The 26453-nt window shown below is 39.5% G+C and overlaps 2 protein-coding genes across 3 annotated transcripts in view; one reads left to right on the top strand and one right to left on the bottom strand.

Annotated features, from left to right (window-relative positions):
• Positions 1-26453, bottom strand: part of LOC125227220 (zinc finger protein ush) — a 371106-nt gene that overhangs the window by 240987 nt on the left and 103666 nt on the right. The window lies entirely within an intron of this gene.
• LOC125227222 (branchpoint-bridging protein-like) lies at positions 14833-17002 on the top strand. Its single transcript, XM_048131484.1, has 2 exons — positions 14833-15501; positions 16969-17002. The coding sequence occupies exons 1-2, from the start codon at positions 14971-14973 to the stop codon at positions 16972-16974; spliced, it is 537 nt and encodes a 178-aa protein (XP_047987441.1). The 5' UTR covers positions 14833-14970; the 3' UTR covers positions 16975-17002.

Raw genomic sequence — 26453 nt, 5'->3', positions numbered from 1 at the left:
TTTACGGTAACTAAATAACATTCACAAAATTGTACAAAAAAACTACAAAGATCCTAATCTGAGAAAGATAAGATGTAAAAGGGTATTCCTTTTAACGCTATATTAATTGACTGATAACGATACCAGTGTGGCGCCAGGACAACTATAAAATTGTACGAACGTATTGAGTTTTATTATTTTGACTTTTGTGAAGCAAAGAAGGTTTACCTCGAGTTGAAAGATAGCTGAACAGCACATTTCGAAAGAGTAGCTATCAAGAACGATTTAATACTGGACTGAGAAAGTCCACACAAAAAAGCGTACCCCTGAAATGTATAGGCCTTTTAGGCATAAAACTAGATGGCACTGTTCGCAGCCTGGAAGTGGCCAAAACCATATTTTCCCCACATATTTTTGCGTGTTTTTATTTTTTATAAGACATTACATACCTACTTCTTTTTTTTTAATCGAACATATTTCTTAATTTTAAAATCATGATATCACGTCATTACACATTTTGAAAAAAAAATAATTTGTAGCATCATCAGGTAGTTATGATAGTATTTAGTAGGTAGCGCTAAAAAAATCGAGGTACGATTCTATAGTCTGATGTATGTAAATCCTATATAAATAATCCTTGATAGATATCACCACATTCAATATTTATAGACACGAAAATATATTCTTATCAGGCCAACCAATACTTCCAGCCAGCCAGAGAAATTGTGAAATTGAAATTATGGCAACAAATATTAAGCTAAGTTAGAGTTCTTGAAAGTTCCGATATCAACATGATTTTGCAGAATTTTGATAATTGGACGTAGTTACGCAATAACGTTCCAATCCACACGAAATTGTCATTAAGTTTTAGACTTTGTACGAAAAACAAAAGTCTTTCATTTCAATGACAATTTCAGATGGATTGGAACGTTATTGATACTATTGATATTACAAAAATCCAAAAATTTACTACAACTTTTGGATCGAACAAACTCGATCGCATATTTATAACAATAAATTATGAAGTTATTAGTGTTTATTACCTTATTGCGGACAAATAAGACGATCTACAGGTTTCTGGGAATTCATTCTATGGGAAAAACTGCTTTACATTATTTAGGTACATTGGTTTTCATGACTACTAATATTTATCTATTGTGAAAGAAATGAACGCCACTGTATTTTAATATTAAATAACAATATTAAATATAATCAAATCACTGAATATCCACAACATTGAGGTAAAATAAAATCTCGTCTATCCGTCAACAATGACGAATGTTCGCGTGGCCAGTTTATCAGCGTTTTATATTTGCTATCGTCCGGGAATCGAACCTAAGCCGCAGTCCTGGCTCGCTTCATTTACATGTCCCATTTGCTTAATAGCCGGGAATACTGCATGCGACTGGACAGATTTGTGGGACACATGTCATAAGAGGTAGCGATTTTATAGGGAAATGAGAGGTGCTTCCAAAATGTAACTAATGACTAAATAGAACACAATTGAATTAAAATTAAATTAAAATTGAAATTGTGTGCGTGCGTATTGCGTAGTTTACGAACATTAGTATTACCAACATAATAGTTATTAGTATTGCGGATTGTATAGCCAACAGGTAAGTACCATTCATTGCTTTAAGGATATCCATATTAAGTAGGCCTCGCCACAGGTGCAGTTGACTGGGACCTCGCCGTATAGCAAAGCGACGACTACAGAGCGGTTTTAGTGGATAAACCAGGTCTCATCAGCCTAGAGAGTCCCATCTCAGGCCCGTCCCCGCGCCTGGATGGTATGCGTAATGCATTTTCCCCTCTTAAAAAATGAAGGTACAATACCAGTTCGCTGGACCTTATCATCCTCCATCCATCCATCCGCCGCTAATACCTTTACTGACAGGTAAAATTGATCAGCCGATCTGGTAATCAGGTACATTAAATGAACGCATGGAAGTTCAATAACTCTTTATGGGCTAGCCCCTCCTCTGCTTACGTTTTATGCCAAACCCTTAACGCGGCATTTTTCGTTTCAAAGTCGGCAAATTACACACATAAAGAAATGTGCAATTGCAATACAGTATTAACATTTTTATGGGCTGTATATTACGCGAAACGCTGCCCGGGCCAATTGATGGTGCTTCTAATGTGAATTTTATGTATCACCCGTTTATGTCGAAATAAAACTGTAATTATACTTATTTAAACGCAATGTAGATCTGTAAATCGTTTGTCGTTGGTGAACTATGTTCTATAAGATAGAAGAATAAAGTTCTGAAAGAGGATTTCACATAAACCTGCCAAGTTAGAAACTGTTTTCATAAAATAGAATGTTAAGTAAAATTGCATATGTATTAGAAAATGTCGCACAAATGAAGTGACACACTTATTTACATAGTTCGTTGGACGTTGGCACAAAATAGGCAATAGGTTGTTCAAAGGCAAAAAGCCGCGTCCGTTGATCAGTTTTTGTTTATTCCTATTTCTATGAAATAATATATTTAACGAAGCGACTACTTGAATTTAAAGTTTAAATAACAGCCTGCAATGTAACTAAAATCGCATGCGAGTTCGTTCACCGTTTAAATTGGCCTTTAATGTTTTATTTAATCAGCGGATTAATTTTAAATAGTGGCGTCTCTCAAGTATATAGGTTGCACGTGTTAACTTCAGGACTTCTTATCTTACACAAGTTACAAGTTAATGCAATCATGTACCAACACGTTCGTTATATCCTAGTTTTTCCTGGTCTTTATCCTGTTTATATGTTATTTACCTACGAGTTATTTATCAAAAAAATCTGAAACATGCAATGCAGTCGAAGAATACCGCGGTAAATACATACCTAATACATATTAAAAATCCCATATATAATCCCATATATCCCAGTCCCAAAATACCGGATGACTGCTAATTCGCTCTACTCCTTCAAAGGGGTTATTCTATAGGTTATTTGCAATGTTTTTGGCCCAGTCAACTGGGGGTGGAAAATCAGTAGTTCTTGAGTTATGCGAGTTTTTAGTTTTTTTTTTAAATCTACTCAACGCTTGTAGTCTTAGCTACGGCCCAGCTGTCTCAGTCTACGCTTGACGCTATCCATGCGCATATACTAACGAGCGATTTTTGGTCGGCTAAAGCCGATTTCTGATGCTTCCACGTCGATATGTTTGGGGGGACTGTGACGTTGGCTAGGTACCAGCAGCGGAAGCCCATTCCCACCGGCTTGCCTAAAACTGATTACTAGTAAAGTACCTAATTTTAAGGTAGGTTTCTTTTTGCTCAGTGTCGCCTAGCAGAAATTTTCACCAGCCGCCATTGCTAGGTACCTACCTTGTATTCACAATGGCGCAGATCCTGCGCATACGCTCCATTGGTTCCCGTCTGATAAAGTTATTAATAATTAGTATACGATGATCCTAATTAAAGTGGCCGACAGGAAGCGATAGGGCGGACATTTTAATTAAACTTGTTGACCTGACGGGTGACACTGCGCAGTGCAGAAGTGATTTTGTCTAATTTACTCTTTTATGAATAATAAGGATTAAAGGACCATGCGCATTTTATATGGATATTTGGGCCATGAGCGAACACAAATGAAAGTTATGTACATGATTAGGATTCTTCGTGGCAAACAAGGATATGCCACAACTATACTAGAAAAAATCGGTCCATTAGAGAGAACACAGTTATACCTAGGGTTTCTTCTGTGCCCATATTATGACCTGGTTTTGGGATATGCCAACTTTCACCAAAACATTTACACTCTGTCTACTAAGCATGACAATATATTCCCTGATTCAAACTTTCACGATTTTTACACATATTTAAAATTGCAAACGGGACTTAATCGCGTATTTACTATGTTTTAAACACTATGTTTTAAACACTATGTTTTAAACACTAACCTCCGACGTTTCAAGGACGGCATTGTCCCCGTGGTCTCGGAGCAGACTGGCTGAAGTTGACATCAACATCTTCTAGCTGTACGAGTTTTTCGAACTACCCGCACCTGGTCCTGACTACCCACTTGAACAGTTTGTGCACTAGGGATGTCACCTTGTCGACACACAACACTCACGATATTCGGTTTTTCAAACGAAACGTCGTCCTTGAAACGTCGGAGGTTAGTGTTTAAAACATAGTGTTTAAAACATAGTAAATACGCGATTAAGTCCCGTTTGCAATTTTAAATATATTCCCTGTTCTAGAAACAAGTTCAGAGGATATATATCAATTTCATTTAGTAGGTATCTATTTAGAAAACGTCAAGAAACAACATTTTCAAGCAGATTTTATGGTACTATTTAATTGTACCATAACTAAGTCAACGACTAATTTTTTGACACCTATAGTAAAGTGTAGATATTATCAAGTTATAGGTACATGCCGCTATAAGACATTGTCCTTAAAAATCAGAACAAAGTTTTTTGTTAACTAGTGTTCGTCCTAGGGATATCTATTGAAAACCAATGGATTAACGATGAAAAACTGGTATACCTTCGGAGGTGTAAGAAGTGATAGATATATAAATACAAAAGTTATATTCAGTAAACGGTCTTTCTGGGTAGGCGGTCTTCCCGACACTGACCTTAAATCGTTCTTTGTTCTAATCAACCTATTTACTTATTAGTAAACAGATTTATTATCTAGATAAACAGATATCTACCTGTGTTGTTCGACCTTCGCGTTGTTTGTCCCGTTCGCTCGTAAAACGCTATCTCACTCATCGGCGACAGGGGCCGTAAATACTTTTATCTGGGCGCAGTACAAAGATCTGGTACATAAAGATGGGTTATTGACGATGCTTGTAAAAGTTTTAAGCTTAGCTGAACTTTATTAGCCAAACCATTAAACCACCGCCAAAATAACCACCTTTCACTGCCCACATCTACTTTAAAAATATGTCACTCCGGATCACATATGATGTGCATAAAAATCTTTAATAAACTTCCTCAATCTATAAAACAAATAGACAGTCTTAAATTATTCAAAAAATCCCTTAACACATATCTAATAAGCAAAACCTTTTATACATTGCAAGAGTTTTTTGATGACTGAATTTTTAATTAATACCTATTATGACAAAATTAAGTAGCTAAAAGTATTATTAATAACTTGTAAAACCTAATTTATAATTTATTTATATTATTATACCTACTATTAAGTAGTTTTAAGATTGCTGCGCCCTTGCAGGGTCATATTACTCCCACATGTTATATGTTTGTAATATGTTTGCAAAATGAAGAAATTCATACCTCCGGCAGGACTCGAACCTGCGACCTCTGGCTTTGCCGGAGCCAGCCGCGCTCCCTACGAGAAGAATTTATCCAAGAATTGAGGGAAGGCATGAATAAATAATTGCACACATCCAGCAAGCCTCCGTGGCGCAGCTGGGAGCGTGGCTGGCTCCGGCAAAGCCAGAGGTCGCAGGTTCGAGTCCTGCCAGAGGCAGAGGTGTGAATTTTTCCATTTTTTCGTAGACTTTAGGTCCACCAAAAACATTACTCGTCTTTTTCTACTTGTGCCGTACCTATTGCGGAAATCTCGCGGGCGAAAATTTTCCTATGCTCGCCTTACATAAAATGATATACATTTTGCTCACGAAGAAACAAAAAAAAAAACATTTTTTTGGTCAAGAAACAAAAAAATACTATATGAGTTTACTTTGTTTTGAAAGTAGGGATGGGACACTGAGTGTAAAGCTTGAATTTCACCGAAATCTTCCAAACAGAAAGAAGTAAACCAAACTCCATAAACACATACACATATACAAACATTGTACAAGATTGGAAGTTAGCAGTCCTCCAAGTCACGTTCCGCGATCCTTATCAGCCGATATGGGCGATAAGCCGCCCGCGCCCGCCCTACACCGAGCACAAATTTAAATGCTTTTTAATCTGTATAAATGACTTTTGCGATGGTGTGTGTGATAGGGCCTTGAAAATATAATATTTAGTAAGTAATGTTAGGAAAATACGAAGAAATCACGTGTCTATACTGAAATAGATATTATACCCTAAAAAAGGGTCCAAACCATCGGTGACCGAATTGGGAATCGAATCCGGGTATTCAACGTATGCGGCTAACGTTTTTTGCCACTTGGCTACCGCCATGGTACAGTCACCGGTAAAAATATGCGATGATTTCTATACCTTGTCACATTAACATCTTGTTTGAAATGTCACAAGAAATTGTCAAACGATTAAAAGCGACGAGGTACAGAAATCATCACTTATTTATACCGGTGACTGTACCCATCGAAAATTCTCTAGTGTATCTCTGAAAGGCTAGGCGTTTTTGACCAACTCTAATAGCGAGAAAAGTGTAAGCACCTCTTATACAAATTCTTTACAGGATTACGGTATAGCAGATATAAAAGCAAAAAAATGAATCGACTTAGGCATACATTGACTAGTGTAAATTTTTAATAAGACATTCCGAACGTCAACGTGACTATTAAAAAGAGGTGAAATTGTAAATAAACATTTTGTTATAGTCTACTAAAAACAGTTTCGGTACATTTTTTATAAAAATCATTTGCCAATTATTCACTGAAGTAATTTTCAATATATGTATCAAAAATCAAATATGTTTTGCACTAAACTTAAAGAACCAAACTTCACTAAATATTTCCAAAAAAATAAGAAGACCCATAAAGCATTTTCAGCACAAGTCCTTCGCGATACGAATCAGAATTTATACTCGCGATAGCGCCTTATCAGCGCCGCCCGATGGTATCTGTGATTAAATAGCGCCTTATCAGCTGGGCGGATCTTGGGCGGCGTAGGGCGGAGACGGTGGGGAAATATAATATTGTTTATATTTATTCTTGTTTCATTTGGGTTAACATCATATAGTTGTGATGTAAGGTGTATTATTGGACAATTTGACATAGATTTATTTATTAGTATACTACTCGTAAGATATTTTTTAATTGTGTAGTTGTTATTATCTGTGATTAAATAACGCCTTATCAGCTGGGCGGATCTTGGGCGGCGTAGGGCGGGAGACGGTGGGGAAATTTAACACTTTCGAAACCGGGCTCTACGCGGCGCTACGACATTTTCGCTACATACGGGGAAACCCATGTAATCGGCTACGCTTCTACGAGCGGTGTACCCGACAGTCGGGTTCTTGGTAGCGAAAGTGTTAAGTGTATGTATTTGTTATTTTGTGTTGCTTATGGTCATATTAAGTATTATTGTTTACAAAATAAATGTATTATTATATTATTGAACAATTTGACTCAGATTTTTCTACTTTTACGTTTTTTTAAGGCGTGTCTTTTAGTTTATGTGTTCGTTATTATCTGTGATTAAATGACGCCTTATCAGTTGGGCGGATCTTGGGCGGCATAAGGCGGGAGACGGGTTAGTAATTTCACCACTACACTCTTGAAGTAGGTATTATTATTATTTAAAATTTAAAACTGCTTTAATGTAGAATCTTCCAAAGAATCGTGTCTTTATGAGAATCAAAATTCCTAGTTAGTTAAAAAATACTTGCCCTTTCGAATGCCGGATGAACCGGTTCAAATTTAGTTTTTTTTTGTTTGAAAGCCGAAATAGCCGGGAGTGTTCTTAGTCATGTTTGATGAAAATTTGTCCACTAGGTCGATTATTTTTACAAAATTTATTTACTACAACACTTTTGACTGAAAATCATCTTTCATTAAACAAACAACTAAGAAATTTCTGAGTAATACTTCATATCTAGTGAGATATGACATAGCAAACACGTGTATAATCTCAGTTTCCCCGTTTCGCCCCGTTTTCCCGCCCACAGCGATAGCTGTTATCAGCCGCCCGCCCGATGCTATCTGTGATTAAACAGCGCGTTATCAGCGGGAGGAGATCTTGGGCGGCAGAGTAGGGCGGGACAGAGACACACTGTTTTTAAGCAAAAACGACGGGGTGTTATAAGTTTGATGTGTCTGTCTGTCTGTCTGTGTGTATGACTGTCTGTGGCATCGTAGCTTCCTAACGGATGAACCGATTTACATTTAGTTTTTGTTTTGTTTGAAAGCGGAATTAGTCGGGGGTGTTCTCTTTGCCATGTTTGATGGAAATCGGTTTTAACTTTAACGGAAATAAAAATTTTCTGCTTAGGTTATAATTTTTGATAGGAAGCTATTACCGTTAGACCGTCACCCATGGACATAATTTAAAGGAATGGAAAGTTCGGTGCCAAGATTTAAAGGATTCACCATCTTACTAAAATGCTGAATCTTATTTAGACTTGAGTGATTAAGTTTGACATGAGCCTAAAATCTAGACTTTTGAGTCTTCAAGTCCAGAAACTAATGATTAGGACTAGTTTTGAAAATTCTTAACTATTCTCAGGGCTTGGCATGCCTTTAACTAAGGAGAAAAAATAATAAAGAGAACCTATACGAGGCCATGTAGCCAACCTGCCGAAAGTATACGCACACGCTCCGAAGCCAACATCAACATTTGTAAACGTCTAAATGTCATCAGACAGCGAGTGAAACGCTCCTATCACTGTCGCACTATGACTAAGAGACACAAAGCGTTTGATTGTCGTAGCGCGATTGATCGTCACCTTGACTATGCTGGCTGGTCTGGTGAAATAATTAGACCAGCTAGCTTCTGTCGCAAGTTACTCTACATAAAATATGAATACGTAGCGTTGTCGGTATGGATCCGTCAAACAGATGAGATAAGGTGAACTTTTGCTGTTTGTAACTCCCTCCCCCTCCCCCCACTTCGTATGTGTGTGTGTGTGTAGAGGCCGGGAACAAAGGTTCAAGATTATGCTTTAGTGCGGGTTTTTGCGAGATTTTGACGGGTATGATAAGATGGAAGAAGATATGCATTGGGATATACGTTTTTTCTTCAAGCTGTGTTAGAGTTAGATTCAGTATGTTTTATGATAAAGGAGATCGCGGATCGCTTGATTCTGAGCGGTTATCGCCATCGCCAACCATACCACACCCAAAATAACAGAGGAGTTGTAGGTGGTTTAAGACAGGAGTACAGTACACTAATTTCTTCAAGTATTTCAAGTAATTTTAATATCAATATAGTATCTGTGTGACATCTACAGAACTAGATTTACATAGAAGAAACACGTTCATCTATTTGTATAGGGGCCCAGCGTGTCAGATTTTGTACTGAAGTTGTTACTTGCCTGTGATTTTAAATATGTCTCAGGCCCTTCAGTGTTCATAATTTTTGTGTTGTTGCAATTAAATATCACGTAACGATTTTTTATGTTTTTGTTGACTTCAACTTATAAAAATTGACGCCGAATAGCTGCAAGCTGCGAATGAAGACGGATAACTCAGTGGATTTTACTGAGTTCATTTGACACGCTAAGTAGATAAGTTTGCTTGATCAAATCTGTGGTGATATCTTATTTGTTTGAGTTGGGCCGCTAGTATTTAGAGATAAATTGCCTTGTCTATGAAGGTGGTAGTCCTGGGTTCGATGAAATGCCTTTAAAACGGCTCGTGCATGCTAATATTATATCTAAAGAAACTCTAGGACTTTTCAAAAACTCTGCTTTCTGAACCTATGATACCATTAAAGCCTATAGGAAATACCTAAGCTTCGGGAATTAGTCAATTTTAGTTATACATAAATTAGCAGTATGTCGCAGTACCTAACCAGCATCTGTAAATTACTGCTCGGCCAATTTCACACTCGCTACAGAACGGAGGCGATAAGATTGATCGCTATCGAAATTGCCTTTCCCTGTAGCCAAGAGTACAATCGCCGACGCTCGTAGTTATTTCTCTCTATCGCTCGTCCGTATTGTGAGAGAGCCGGCTTACCTTTTGCTACGGAATGTCAACGATTGTCTCTTGGGCATGTAGCTCGCACAGTTACTACTTAGCGTCTCCCAAGTAATCCAGTAATGCTGGGTTTACACGGGCTTAGTAGCTAATGCTTAGTAAGTGTCACTAACACTTGTCACTGCGTGTAAACACATTGTACAAGTGCTTAGTATTAGTACAACTGCGAGTGCAAGCCTGGCGAAAAATACTAATACTTGCCACTTTACATGTGGGGTAAACAGTCAACTGACAAGAGTAAAAAGTGAAGTTCAATTACTCCAGTGATTAGTTTACTTCGTTACAATGGCAATATCGTGTAACTAATACTATTCTCTAATACCCATGTGTAGACGGCTACTTGCTACTTGTCACTTGGCTGACAAGCCCCTAATTGCTAATACAAATGACAAATACTAAGCCCGTGTAAACCTAGCATAACTTAGTCGCCTAAAATCAGAACTACCGCCCTATGGTAGTTCTGATTTTTTATTTAATGTTTTTGCAGACTTATTTACGATGTTGGCCTAATGAATAATCCAACTTTGTGACCTCGAGTGGCGAACGCAACTTCGTCAAAAATCGGATTTCATGCAGACTACAGAGTATCCGGATTAAAGCATAACGTCTTTTTTTTATAAATGGGCTTACTCTTGACCACTGACTAGCCAAAGGCAAAGACGTGACCTACGATGGAGTGAGCTCGCCCTATGGCTGCTGCTCGACGAAACGTAGACGCAACGGAGCCGACGTCATTTTCCATAGAGCTGACTAGATGTTACGTTTAAACGACGTTAGTGTGGAGCTGTGGACATATGAGTACTCGGCCAAGACGTTAGTGTGGACATCAACTCAGCCAATTTCATACACGCTATATGATGGCGGCGATAAGGCCGATCGCTATCGAAATTGCCTTTGCGCTCAAACCTGCGCGTACCTATTCTGAAATTTAAAACTTTGGAAGGAAATAAAAATATGTCACTAGCTTTTGCCCGCAGCTTCGCTCGCTTTTAAAAGAGACAAAATATATCTCTCCATCCCTACAACTATCTCCACTTAAAAAATCACGTTAATTCGTCGCTCCGTTTTGCCGTGAAAGGCGGACAAACAAACAGACACACACACTTTCCCCTTTATAATATTAGTATGGATTAACACTTTGATAATTGACGACCTGTTAAACCTAGTCCATAGTGACCCTGCCTATGGAACTGATAGTCCTTGGTTCAAAATTAGGGTCCTAAAAAGGGTAATTCCCTCCCGTCTCATCTCTTAATAGTATGTCTTAGTTTCTCAAATGTTTTTCTTTTTTAATTTCATGGGTATTCTAACGTAAGATACTTCGATTTTCAGAATTTTGGATTACCTTACTGCAAAAATGTGAATTAAAGTAATATAAATTAAAAAGTAACTTTACTCACGGTACAGCATGGCCTACTTACCTGAAACCAAATCACAATTAAATTACATTATAATATCATTACGATTACGGGCCGCGACCCGTTATTGACCCCCGGGTGGGGCCCAAGTGATAAGCGGACAGTTATAAATATTATAATGAAGTCTATAGTGTCTATGCTTTATACGAGCGATAAGTCAAACGGTTTTTTACATCACACCAACTGGCAAAGGCTCTATTCATACTTCATAAAAATTATAAACGAATGACAAAATTGCACTTTATCCACAAGAGTGCAAAGCAATTTCATAGAGTCACTTCAACAAACTACAAATTTTAACTTAAGATGTCCAAACCTGGCTGGTAGAGTTGACGTTTAAATGATCATTTTGTATCCTTAATGCTATAAAGTGTCAAATTTGATTGAGTATGATGTTTAACAGTCAGATATTGAAATTTCCATAAAATATCACTTACCATCAGGTGTGATCGTGGTCAAACGTCTACCTATTCATATTAAAAAACAAAAAAAAAATAGCAAAAAATTTAGTATTTATACTCTGTCAAACAAGTCTGTCAGTAAATAAGAACAAATAAAACTATATGCATCCTTTTCTTTAGGGTGCTAGAGAAAAGGATACCTATAGTTTTCTTTGTTGTTATTTACTAACATAATTGTTTGACAGAGTATACAACCGCCCTCTACCAAAAGCTTATAACTTGACCCCGAATCGGACTTTGGCATGTTTTTCTAGAAAAAAATTGCAGCATTATGTAAATGGCGGCAATCATAAGATCAGCACGCGCTGCATGTGAGGGCGCCGTATGCACTCGGGTTTATGACTCAAGTTTTTAAGCCGCATGATTTCTAGGAGGACCTAAGTCACGATAGCTTAAAAAAGTTTTTTTTTAATTGGCCATATGTCAAGTTTATTATCCATTTTTAAGGCACATGAATTGTAGGCAGAGGCGACCTAAGTCACGATAGCTGAAAGTTTTTTTTTTAATTTGCCGTAGAGCCATGTCATATGACAATTATGACTGAAGTATTTAAGGCCTCATTATGATTCTGTACCGGGAGAAATCTCTTCCTGAAAGAGGTTTTTATTAATAATTCTTCTGCGACGAAGTTGTATTTGATAAAATTATGTCTCACCGTGCCGTACCTATTTTCTTGAGAGTATATCGCAACAAGTACAACCATTACAAATGTAGTTTAAGATTTTATGGAATTTTCACAAAACTCGTGCGCTTCTAACAATGTGAAAAATAGTGAACTAAGTAATGGCCGCCGAGATCTGTCATAATAAAATTGTGGGTTTACCTATAGTCATCAGCGTTGCCTATAACCAAAAGATATGAACATGTTTTCTTCGATTTTATAAAGAAATTGATAGGGTCCGTTTTATAGCCTGTCCGTTTCATTGCGTATTCCCCCTTTCATTCAGGATAAATAATTGATATTGTGTTAAAAACAAATCCCATCAAAAACAAAACTTGTAAAAACACCAAGTCTTCGCAACTCAGTTCTTCTGGCGTAAAAAGAGTTGAGATCCCTGTAATACCAAGTCGGTTAATTTATTCAGTCCCTACTTAAAGGACCTTCTGCCACAAGTTATTACGTAGTTTACCTATAGCTAACCTAATAACATATTACTTATAGCGATCATATCAATATGAAAAATATTTCATGTTTTAAAGAATATGGACTGACTTGGCAATCGCATGAAATAATTTTGTCATCGGTGTAAGTAATACGATAACTTGTGAGATACATTGTATTTTCATGCGATTGCCAAGTCAGTCCATTTTCTTTAAAACATGAAATATTTTTCATATTGATATGATCGCTATAAGTAATATGTTATTAGGTTAGCTATAGGTAAACTACGTAATAACTTGTGGCAGAAGGTCCTTTAAGTAGGGACTGAATAAATTAACCGACTTGGTATTACAGGGATCTCAACTCTTTTTACGCCAGAAGAACTGAATTGCGAAGACTTGGTGTTTTTACAAGTTTTGTTTTTGATGGGATCTCATTTCTTTTTGTAGACTCTTTGTAGATAAGTAGTCCAACTTTTTTCCTTCTTTCCTATTTATAAGCTTAATATACATTGTACATTTGAACCTAATCCTAACACGCCCTAATAGGTATATGTCCCTGAGGCTGATAGGGGATATCGTGTTCATGTGCCTACATGACATAACAGAGTCAGAAACCCGACTTTAAATAAGAACGTGAGCGTAGCAAACGCGAAATGTTGACTAAGTATGTAAGTAAAAAATGCATTCCGTCTACCATTTGCACTTATTTCTTTATGTCCAAGAAATAAAAGACATTAGGCAGAAGCAGTAAACGCGAGCGAAGCGAGCGCGAATTTTTAGGGTTCCGTACCAAAAAGGTACAACAGGAACCCTTATGGTGCGACCTGTCCGTCTGTCTGTCCGTCTGTCACATTCCTAAACATCTCGAGAACTACTAATGCTATCAACTTGAAATTTGGAATACTTGTGAACATTGTAAACCTCTACAAATAGAAAGTATAATTTTTTTAAATATATTAATTTTAATTGTAGAAAATGGCCAAAATGAAAGGGGGGCAAACTGTAAATTTCAAGTTACTAGGTCAAGTGGGGTATCGTTGGAAAGAGCTCAAATTGAACGTAAATAAGCTATTTTTTATAATTTTTTTGTTGTGGAAAAAAAAAGAATTTTGAAGAAAAATGTAAAAAAAAATACCGTTCCCCCCCCCTTATCTCCGAAGTTTACCAACGAAAAATTATGAAAATTTTAGTGAACATTGGTTTTATGCTATATATTACAGGAAAAATATAATCGTGTTTGTATTTTGAATACTTTTTTTTTAATTCACAAAAAACTTTTCAGATTTTTACTTTCAATTTACCCACCCTTGCGGATGTATATCGTACTTCAAATTAATACGAGATGTTACGTAAACAATCTTCTGTCCAATAAAGTAAAAACTGTTTAAATCGGTTAACATTATAAAGAATTATCCCTGAAAAACCAGGTCGCGCAAATTAGTTAGCAAATTGACCGGGAGATGGCGCTATACACTATAATACTCATTAGTGCCTATACTTTTGTCTTCTAGTCAAGTCATTAGAGTTATATGAAAATATGAGATTATTTTTACTAGGTAGTTTGTGTTAGATATGGGTATACATATTAAGATTTATATTTTGTAACTAGCGGGTAGGCAGTCGCGTAATAAATACTTGCCGAGCAACACGTCTTTTATTTAACAGTGGCGGCGTATGGTAAAATAACTGTGATTTAATGTTTTTATCGCTAAAATGGCTGGCAAAGGTAAATTTTCGGAGTTTGATGTGAACACAGGGAATTGGACTTTATATTGCGATAGGTTGGAGATGTACTTTTTAGCGAATAGCGTATCGGACGATTTGAAACTACCAACCTTGATTGCGAATGTGGGTGAAAGTGCATATGAATTAATAGTGAATTTGTGTAGTCCGGACAAACCATCCACATTAACGTACGCTAAAGTGGTTAGTTTAGTGAAAGAGCATTTGGAACCCGTGCCGTCAGCGGTGGCAGAACGTTATAAGTTTCGGCAGTGCAGACAACAAAATGGCCAATCTATTGCCGAGTATGGTGGCCACTTTAAAACAAATGGCGAGGTTCTGTGACTTCGGTAGCGTGCTGCAAGATAACCTACGGGACCAATTAGTGTGCGGGATTACTAGTGACGCGATTCGACAAAGGTTATTTGCGGATAAGAAACTCGAGTTTAGTAAGGCGGTGTTAATAGCGACAACAATGGAGTCCGCGGAGAAAGATTCCAGTGCGGTGGAATCTCAGGCGATAGGGATTCACTACAATGCCAGCCAAAGTGGTAAAAAACAGTGTACGGCGTGCGGTGACACGAGACATGAACGGTTCGCGTGCAAATTTAAAGACTACGTGTGCGACACGTGCTCACGTGTCGGTCATCTGCGGCGTGTGTGCCCCGACAAGGAAGGGCACAGAGCTAGGGCGAGACCTGCGGCGACTAAGAGCTGGGGAGCGGGCCAGGAGTACGTGAGTGGCTCGGGAGGCCGAGGCTACAACGAGAGGGCGACGACCGGGCGCGGAGGCGGCACGGCGGGCAGGAGGCGGCGAGGCGCGCGCTCGGGCGCGGCGCCCGCGCGCCAGCACCAGCACTGCATCCGCGACCACCCCGGCGCCGGCCCCGCCGAGGCGGCGGCGGCTTGGCGCGACGACGGCGGCGAGGGCGCGGGCCCTGGCCGACGCGCGGACAGCGACGACGAATGGCCGATATATCAAATGGGACTTAGTCAATACCCACCGGTATGTATGGAGATACTTGTACAGAATAGGCCGTTAATCATGGAGGTGGACACCGGATCTCCTCTTTCGTGTATAAATAGTGACACGTACAAAAATACATTTGGTGAATTAGAATTAAAGGAGGCCCGCATACGATTATTTGCTTATAATGGTTCCCGCATTTATCCCTTAGGCTATGTTGAAGTTGAAGTGATGTATAATGATTGTATTAAGACGTTGGATTTGTATGTAATCACAGAACACCCCACTAGAAGCCAAATGCAAGCGATATTGTTCGAGACGCAAATCACCAATCCTTGCGGGGTGAGGCGGGCGCGCACGGTGCTGCCATTGGTCGTTTCAAATAATGGCGCGCCTTTATGATTAGCAGTAGGGATGGGAATGGGACATGTCTATTATAGACAATGGTACCGGTACCAGTACTGTGGTGAATTTGTTTTGCAACAAATTATAATATTATAATTAAATTATAATAAGGCCTAGTTACCCTTCGGGTTGGAAGGTCAGCTGGCAGTCGCTTTCATAAAACTAGTGCCTACGCCAAATCTTGGTAGTAGTTTCCAAAGCGGACCCCAGGCTCCCATGAGCCGTGGCGAATGCCGATGCCGGGATAACGCAAGGAGGATGATAATTGTGATAGCATCTCAATAAAAATCATTCTAGTAACTAATAACTAAACTGTGCATTTTTACTTACGTTTACTAAGTTAAATAACCAACTAAATATTCTAAACTAATCAATGAACTAAATACCACTACAGACTCTACAGATTCTAGATAATTATTCACTATTACAAATCTGCTTTCTTTTATATTTCATAAAATGGTAGCACATGGTACGAACGGCAGTACGAAGTTCCCGCAACAGACATAAACTAACATGGCCCCATGCCTAGTCGTTTACGTGAAAGGGATAACATATCACATTTTTAACTCGGTAAAGAGGGATGGACGCGCCTCGGCGCCGCTCAGCACAACCATATTGACCAGTATAAATGAACTCCGCGGACAATAAACAATATTCAACAAAATAATTAATTTGACTTAACTGTGGAATGTTGTTCCATCTTTTTTACATGTAGAAGTGTTAGAAGACTTGCCACACCACTTTATGCTGTAAGAGACCATTGTTTGCAACCAAAATTGATTATTTAAGATTTTTTCCCGAGCGGACACGGACACTGTTAGCGGGTCGTATACTTGGGCGCTACTGATCGGTGTCGCACGCGTTCAAACTTTTATAAACCTGATTTGTCGTATGCTTGGTGACCGCGAGTCGCCCTGTAAGGGCCATCTTGTTGTATTGATCTGTGTATGTAATAGATAATGGGACCACGATTATATTAGGCCGGCAATGGTTGGCAGAATTAGATATTCAAATTCCGCGATTAAAAAAAGTAGTCACTGTCAATAAACTGGACAAGGATTATGAGAACTCGGCTCTCACTATGAATGACATACTTTCCAGGTTTAAAGATGTGTTCGACGGAACCCTGGGTTGCTTCACCGGCGGGCGGGCCACGCTCCAGCTGCGCGAGGGGGCGGTGCCTGTGTATTGCCGGGCGCGGCCGCTGCCCTACGCGCTCCGGGAGCGCGTGGACGCGGAGCTGGACGGCATGCTGGCGGCGGGCGTCATCACGCCGGTCGACCACTCGGACTGGGCCACCCCGCTGGTGGTGGCGCACAAGGCGGACGGCGCCATCAGACTGTGTGCGGACTACAAGGTTACGCTAAATAAGGTATTGATGGTAGATAGATATCCCGTGCCTAGGATCGATGATCTGTTAAGTAATATTAGTGGCTACAAATATTTTTCTAAGCTTGATCTGTCACAGGCCTATAACCAGATTCTTTTAGATGATACGGCTAGATATACGGTGGTCAACACGCACCGAGGGTTATTTCAGTATAACCGTCTCGTCTATGGTTTATCCTCAAGTCCCGGCATATTTCAGAGGATTATGTTAAATTTGTTTAAAAATATGCCCCATGTCATTGTATTTCTGGACGATATATTAATCACAAGTAAAACATTACAAGAACATAATCGACATATACAGGAGGTTCTGCACATATTACAGGACAATGGGTTAAAAGTAAAAAAGGATAAGTGCGAGTTTTTTGTGGACGAAGTAAAATACTTAGGGTTTATAATTAACAAAAACGGCGTTAGGGTTGACATGGATAAGATAACACCGATAGTTAAAATGTCATCTCCTACCAATGTTTCCGAATTAAGATCGTTTTTGGGTATGGTTAACTTCTACGGCAAATTTATTAAGCAATTAAGTGATATCCTGGCGCCCCTATACGAATTGCTTCGAAAAGGTAAACATTGGAGGTGGGGCAGTAGGCAAAATGATAGTTTTATCAAAGTTAAGAAGGCGTTGTGCAGCGTAGACGCCTTGGTACATTATGACAGGCGGTTGCCGTGCCGGGTCACTTGTGACGCGAGTGGACACGGCATTGCCGCGGTGTTGGGTCAGTGCGGCACCGATGGCGTGGAGCGCGCTGTAGCGTATGCCTCCCGCGCGCTGACTACAGCGGAAATGCATTATAGTCAGGTGCACAAGGAGGCCCTGGCTATTGTTTTCGCCATTAAAAAGTTTCACCAATATCTGTACGGCCGTAATTTTGTTCTCCGTACCGACCACAAACCTCTAGTTACGATATTTGGACCGAACTGCGGGGTTCCAACAGCGGCCGCGAGTCGATTACAACGATGGGCTATTCTATTGTCAGCATATGATTTTACTATTGAATATGTGCGCAGCGATCAAAATACAGCGGACGCGTTATCGCGCATGATCCAGGGTCATCGCGACAGTGGCGTTCGGGAGCGCGACGAGGTTCCTGAACAGACGTATTTACATTTTGCCTCAGACGCGATGCTGTTAGACTATAAACTACTACGTCACGAAACCTCGAAGGACGTTTTCCTTAGTAGAGTATTGAATTATTTAAAAAATGGTTGGCCATTAGACGCGGAGATTAGAGAGTTAAAACCGTTTTTTAATCGCAAAAATGAACTGTATGAAGAACTAGGGTGCATAATGTGGGGTCATCGGGTAGTCATACCAGAGGCGTGTAAAGAAAAAGTATTGCGGGAGCTTCATGAACCACACATGGGCATGGTCAAGACCAAGGCTTTAGCAAGAAGCTACGTGTGGTGGCCCGGCATCGACGAGGCGGTGGAGCTCGTGTGCCGCGCGTGCGCAGTGTGCGCCGCGGTGGCGGACGCGCCGCCGGCCCACAAGCCGCGCCTCTGGCCTTGGCCCGAACGTCCTTGGGTACGGTTGCACGCAGATTTCCTCGGTCCATTGGCAGGTTTAAAATATTTAATAGTGGTAGATCCCCACTCAAAGTGGATAGAGGCAATTAAAATGTCTGGCACTTCAGCGAGTTACGTAATAGATGTGTTTAGAGAAATGTGGGCGCGTTTCGGTTTACCAAAACAACTGGTGACGGACAACGGTCCTCCGTTTACGAGTACTGAATTCCAGAATTTTCTAGCTAGCAATGGGGTTGAACATATTTTGACCGCACCCTATCAACCAGCGTCGAACGGGGCGGTTGAATCGTCGGTTAAAATATGTAAAAAGGTAATAAAAAAAAGTATGGAGCAAGGTACGAACGTTCACACGGCGTTATGTAGATTTTTGTTAAACTACCGGAATACACCACATTACGCCACGGGTCACCCTCCAGCAAAGTTGTTGCTGGGTAGGTCACTTCGAGCCAGGCTAGACTGTTTGAAACCGGAGCTGGCCACACGAGCACATGAGCATCAGGACCGTATTAGGAAACAGGTAAAGGGCGGACATAGAAATTTTCAAGTGGGGGATTTTATTTGGTATAGGAAGTTCGGTACTAATAAAACTAAATGGTGTCCGGGGCGCATCGTAGAACGCCTTGGCGATACAAATTATTTGGTTAAAAATGAATCGGGGTCGGAGACGGCACATAGGCACGTGGATCAAATTAGGTCGAGAGTGATAGATCAAGCTGAGAAAAATAGTCAAAGTGAAAATGTTCACAATACACCACAACATCGAAGTTTAGCGTATCCTTTGTCGTCACCCGGTCCGGCGGGGGGCCCAGAGGTTGAGCTGACTGATGACTCGGCGGCTGGCAATGCACAGGCAACGCCGAGTGAGACACCATTAAATAGGAACCCGCCCGCAGCCGGTCAAACAACCCCGGAGTTACTGGTGGCTAACCGCCCAAAAAGGACGCGATTCCAACCAGTAAGATATGGACTAGAAATCGATTAAATCGTCCTACAATGTTTAGGTATCTAATGAGTGTAATGACCCGCCTCGTTATTTACATAACAGTTGTAAAAATGCACATGCCGACAAAAAAAATGGTAATCAAATTCAGTTTTTTTTTCTTTGCAAAAAAAAAAACTGTAAATAACGGAGGTTGGTCATAAGCTAAATATTACTTTGAGTTTTCTATTTTATGCTAGATTATCTGTATCTTTAGTATTGGAGTAGTCGTAGTTAAATAAGTCGAATTCTTTTAAATGCTGTAAATTTTAAATAACAGGTACCTAATAACCTCAGACTACTACTATGTAAACAAATTCCTCATGGCCCTTCCGGCGAACTAAATTATAGTTCATTATTAACATCTTCATATTATGGTTACATTTAGGTACCTACTTAAGTTATATGTAAACATTTAGAAAATAGTATGTTGTAATTTGTTGTTGTTTAAAAAAAAATGTACCAACCAACTAAAATAAGTAACTTAGCGATAAACTTAATAGGTAAAAAAAAAAAAAAAAATTGTAAGCACTTCTATAGAAACGAGGTCACTGGGTTAACAGGAAAATCTGATGGTTTATTGCGTAGGTACGAATCTTGTTCCTATTGTAAGCATAATAGGGTCTGACCTGTTTATCAGTAGTGAGGATTTAATTATTGTACTTTTAGGGGGAAGGTAATAGTTAGATAAAAGTATTTCCATAAATGTTAGACCTACTGAATTATAATCAACTTTTTCATAAAGAACATTCTCATGGCCTCACACATTGTTATATATTTCGTTAACGTTACATAGTGTACATACCACTAGGGTAGCACACTCAATGCAACTTGGAGGACTGTCTTAGAATAAGGGTGAAGGTGTTAGATATGGGTATACATATTAAGATTTATATTTTGTAACTAGCGGGTAGGCAGTCGCGTAATAAATACTTGCCGAGCAACACGTCTTTTATTTAACAGTTTGAAAGAAAGTTTGTACGGAACCCTCGGTGGGCGAGTCCGACTCGCACTTGGCCGGTTTTTTTTTCCTATTATTGACTCAACTTACCAAGACTCAACCCGCTAGTGGAGAGAAAGGGGGAGATTATACCTCTATAAAAGCCCTCGTCTTTCATAGGTCAAATGTACTTATAGGTCCAGTAACTCTGTCAGGACGCCCATTTCGCTGTTTTTAGGGTTCCGTAGTCAACTAGGAACCCTTATAGTTTCGCCATGTCTGTCTGTCCGTCCGTCCGTCCGTCCGTCCGTCCGTCCGTCCGCGGATAATCTCAGTAACCGTTAGCACTAGAAAGCTGAAATTTGGTACAAATATGTATATCAATCACGCCGACAAAGTGCAAAAATAAAAAATGGAAAAAAATGTTTTATTAGGGTACCCCCCCCTACATGTAAAGTGGAGGCTGATATTTTTTTTCATTCCAACCCCAACGTGTGATATATTGTTGGATAGGTATTTAAAAATGAATAAGGGTTTACTAAGATCGTTTTTTGATAATATTAATATTTTCTGAAATAATCGCTCCTAAAGGAAAAAAAAGTGCGTCCCCCCCCCTCTAACTTTTGAACCATATGGTTAAAAAATATGAAAAAAATCACAAAAGTAGAACTTTATAAAGACTTTCTAGGAAAATTGTTTTGAACTTGATAGGTTCAGTAGTTTTTGAGAAAAATACGAAAAACTACGGAACCCTACACTGAGCGTGGCCCGACACGCTCTTGGCCGGTTTTTTTTTCAGTAGGTCCCTTCGGTTCCCTAGTGCTCATCATCACGCTTACGCTCCTTTGACTCTCTGAGACGTTTTGCATTTGGCGGCTTTCACTCCACTTCGGACTGTATTTTAACTATTTGTATTACGACGCAACTTTGTAACTACGTAACTTTATTTGATGTAAGGCAACACCACATAATTGATACAATTTCAATAGAATAGGTATTAGATAATGTCTAAATATGATCGTGTGTCAGTCAGCCAGTGAGTGACAAAATTATGAAATTTTGGCTAGTAATTATTCCTAAACTACTTGTTTAAATTAGATGAAATTTGGAATATACCGTATTTATACAGTAACTGCTTGGGTGCTGAAAATTCAGGCTTCTAGGTTTATTCACAACGGAGTCACAGGGGGTTTAAAATGGTCTGAAATGCTTCGAGAAAAGGATGGTACGGCCGTGCCTCTCTTTGCTCGACTTGCAGATATAGGTATATAGGTATAATAGCTTTATACTACACATTCTTTCGTCTTGACACGTTGCAAATTAGGTGACAAAATGTATACATATTTATGAACTCGACTATACTATTAACGACTGTACTGCAAGTTATTACCTTTGAACATAATATTTAGGTACCTACTTATTATTATTTCATTTATTATTTTACAACATAGTCATTCATTCACCGCAGTTACTGCACATGTAACTTTGCAATCCTAATTATTTATATGAGATTGACCTTGCCCATTGACGGCGATTTAGGCCAAATTTTTTATTTATAAGTAGGTTAGGTATTTAGTTTTAAGTAGTTTTATCATGTTTTTGTTTGTTTGATGTATGATGTATTTATTAAATAAAAATCAGAACTTTATATGAGATTACAAAGTTATTTATGCGGTTTGAGATGTAGGAAAACTGATTTTTTGACGTTTACACAGATACGTATTCCCAAACAGGGTAGGCAGATCACACGAAACTACACTTTTCAGTGCCACCGTTGGCAAATTATTAAAGGGTTGTCATTGTCAGCCTATTCGCACACACCACAAATTGAAATCCATATCCCATAGTTGACTTCTACGACTTCCATGTGAGGAAATGGGGTTATGAGATTTTTAACCCATCACCACACCGGGCATCTGTATAAATTTATTATTTTACATAGACAGGTACACTGATTAAGTATTCACTGCAAATCAACTGCAGATATAACTTGGTAATCCCATATATTGATATGAGATTACAAAGTTATTTATGTAGTTGGTGTATCTGAAAACCTGGAATGAAATTGCAACATTTTTTAATTTTTGTGTGATCTAAACACTAAACACTAACTGTATTATAAATTTGAAGCTTCCAAGTGTACTAGAAGTGTCTTATCTTATTATCATTGATGATCGTGTGTCAGTCAGCCAGTGAGTGACAAAACTAAGAAACTTTGGCTAGTAATTATTCCTAAACTATTGGTTCAAATTTAATGAAATTGGGAATATACCGTGTTTATACAATGACTACTTGGGTGCTGAAAATTGAGGCTTCTAGTTTTATCCAGAACGGAGTAACAGGGGGTTGAAAATGGTCTGAAATGCTTCGAGAAAAGGATGGTACGGCCGTGCCTCTTTTTGCTCGACTTGCCGGGGGCACTACCGTGCCCCCAGATCCCAACGCCGTGTATGTAATACAAGTACTTCCTTAGTACTAACAATCAATTCCGAATTCATACTTACTAATCCATACTAATATTATAAATGGGAAAATGTGTGTGTCTGTTTGTTTGTCCGTCTTTCACAGCAAAACGGAGCGAGGTATTGACGTGATTTTTTAAGTGGAGATAGTTGAAGGGATGGAGAGTGACATAGGCTACTTTTTTTCTCTTTATATCCCTCCACTTCCTAAGAATGGGGGGGTGGAAGTTTGTATGGAGCATTCAGAAATTTTCGAATTTAACGCTAGCGAAGCCGCGGGAAAAAGCTAGTAAATTATAAATGGGAAAGTGTGTGTCTGTTTGTTAGTCCGTCTTTCACAGCAAAACGGAGCGAGGTATTGACTTGATTTTTTAAGTGGAGATAGTTGAAGGGATTTAGAGTGACATAGGCTGTCTCTTTCTAACGCGAGCGGGAAAAAGCTAGTACACAATGAAAACTCTACAAAAAAAAGCATTTACAACCTGAAACCACCCCGTCCATAAATGGATACAATCTCCCTTCATTAGCACACGGGCGAGAAAGCTGCGATAAGCAAAGAATGCCTATTGCAAAAACGCTATCGGGACCAATCCAGGCTTAGCGCTTGTGACGGATAGCGTTCACGTAGACCACTCAATGAAGCCTAGGGATAGACTAACGGCTCAGCCACGACATTGGTCTATGCGCGACAGCGGTGAGCGGCGGCCATACATTGGAGTGAGACACAGCGATGGGACTTTTCATTCGCATGTATGTCTGCCGCTCACCGCTGCCGCGCTTAGACTAATGACGACATTGACAGCCACGAGGCTGGGCCGTAAGAGACGATTGCTCCAAAGCGTCTGTTAAAGTAGTGGCAGGAAACTCTAGCGCTGACCATTATTGCGCAGAAGTCAAAAACAGCCGGCGTATTATGCTTCCAATTTTATCACTTATCCACGTCGATAAGTCATCTGTCACTCTCACACTGACATACTTGCCAAAGCGTGACAGATACTTTATCCACATAGATAAGTGATAAAATTGGAAGAATGATTCGCCGGCAGGTCTCTCTGGGAGTTACGCAGGGCGAAGGATATGCGTCCCCATGCGCAACTATCCCCTCCACATTTCATTCACCGCTAAACTTACGTCTCATCAAAATACTACGCTTGGTCACAAAGGGGGAGAGAGGTCTAATTTCTTATCACGTAACCGGTGGAATATTGGCCCAGCCGTGGCCAGCAGTGGGATGCATATAATCTAAGGCTGGTGATGATAATGAAGGTGATGGGATGAAAATCATTGTTTAAAGGCCGGAAAAAAAGATGACAAACATGCGTCATAATATCAAATATTATTTTTGATATAGGCGCACGAATATTTATTAAAATATGTAGCTGCAAAAATTGATTTAAAACATTTATAAATACTACCTACGTGAAAACCACAGGGGGGGGAGGGTCTTGGCATATACTACGCTTGGTCAAACTGGCTACGCATGGGGGGGCAAAAAACGGCACAAATATGGTCACGTAGTATGTTGCCTAAGCCACTTTTCGTTAAAACAGGGGTCCTATTTGATTGGTGTAAACTAGCCCGTAATATCAGTCACGCAGTGCTACAAATGCAGGTTGCATGCGCGGAAAAACTGCTCCGATAACACGTCTGATTAAGAAAAGTGGACGCGGGTTCGACCCCTGGCTTGTGCCAATGTTTCTTAGAACTTACTAAAGTATTTAATATAATATTATAAGTTACTAGCTTTTGCCTGCAGCTTCGCTCGCGTTAGAAAGAGACAAAAAGTAGCCTATGTCATTCTCCATCCCTTCAACTATATCCACTTAAAAAATAACGTCAATTCGTCGCTCCGTTTTGCCGTGAAAGACGGACAAACAAACAGACATACACACTTTCCTATTTATAATATTAGTATGGATTATTTAATAAAAATTGCGATAAAAATTGGAGAGGTGTTTTCTTATCGATACATTAGATTAGTGGAGCTGTAAAGAATTAATCAAATTAATGATTGTTTATAACTCGTTTGAACTCATCCATACACTAATATTATAAATGGGAAAGTGTGTGTGTCTGTTTTTTTGTCCGTCTTTCACGGCAAAACGGAACGACGAATTGACGTGATTTTTTAAGTGGAGATATTTGAAGGGATGGAGAGTGTCTAGGCTACTTTTTGTCTCTTTCTAACGCGAGCGAAGCCGCGGGCAAAAGCTAGTAATACATACAAGTAAGATACATGTATTATCATTCGCCAAAGTACGGAATTCGAAGTAAGTGGGTAATTTTTTTTATCGGAATAAATGTTGAAGGATGATGCATATCTACCTGATTCTTGTGTTGCGGTTAGCCATGTTCAGGCGATTTTTTTCGAGCTTATTAAAGTTCCTGCAGCTGTTCTGTAGGCCTAGCACATGATTGCCGCGAGATAGATCACACGTCTTATTCTAATTGTATTAATGACATAAGGACGTGTAGTCTAACTCGCGGCAACATACTTTCGCGCCAATCATGTGCTAACCCTGCTTAGAAAAGGCGTCCCTTTAATTAATATATAATAAATAAAAAAAAAAATATTGGGGACACCTTACACAGATCAACTTAGCCCCAAACTAAGCAAAACTTGTACTGTGGGTGCTAAGCGACGATATACATACTTAAATAGATAAATACATACTTATATGTAAACATAGAAAACTTCCATGACTCAGGAACAAATATCTGTGCTCATCACAGAAATAAATGCCCTTACCGGGATTCTAACCCAGGACCGCGGCTCAGCAGGCAGGTTCACTACCGACTGAGCCAGACCGGTTATATATAAATATCATAAGAACCATAATAACAAACAGTAACGATTACAGCAACCTTACATCCATACAGGATCTCTTCCAGAGACAGTGTCATGCGCAAGCCCTAGGGGGCGCCAAACTGCCCTTATCGTGGTCACTTTTCACCTTTTTCAGCGGCTACCCCCACCCGCCCCCTGCCGGCAGCTTACACTGCACTACGCACACACATTCGATTTAAACTGCCCAAGTTGAAGTATAGTTTGTCGATCAATTTCTTATATTGTACTAATTGTCATTGTCAAAAGTGTCAGTCAGAACTGACTTTGGCACAGATAACAAAAGTTATCCAAAACTTATCGAAAAACCGGCCAAGTGCGAGTCGGGCTCGCGCACAAAGGGTTCCGTAGCAGCAAATATAATAAACCAATAACTTAACCCTACAGTGCATACTGGCCCATATACGTCACAACCAGAACATAGGTGGGTGGTGA

This window comes from Leguminivora glycinivorella, chromosome 6 (assembly GCF_023078275.1).
Source record: "Leguminivora glycinivorella isolate SPB_JAAS2020 chromosome 6, LegGlyc_1.1, whole genome shotgun sequence".
NCBI lineage: Eukaryota > Metazoa > Arthropoda > Insecta > Lepidoptera > Tortricidae > Leguminivora > Leguminivora glycinivorella.
This window is presented reverse-complemented; position numbering and strand designations above follow the sequence as displayed.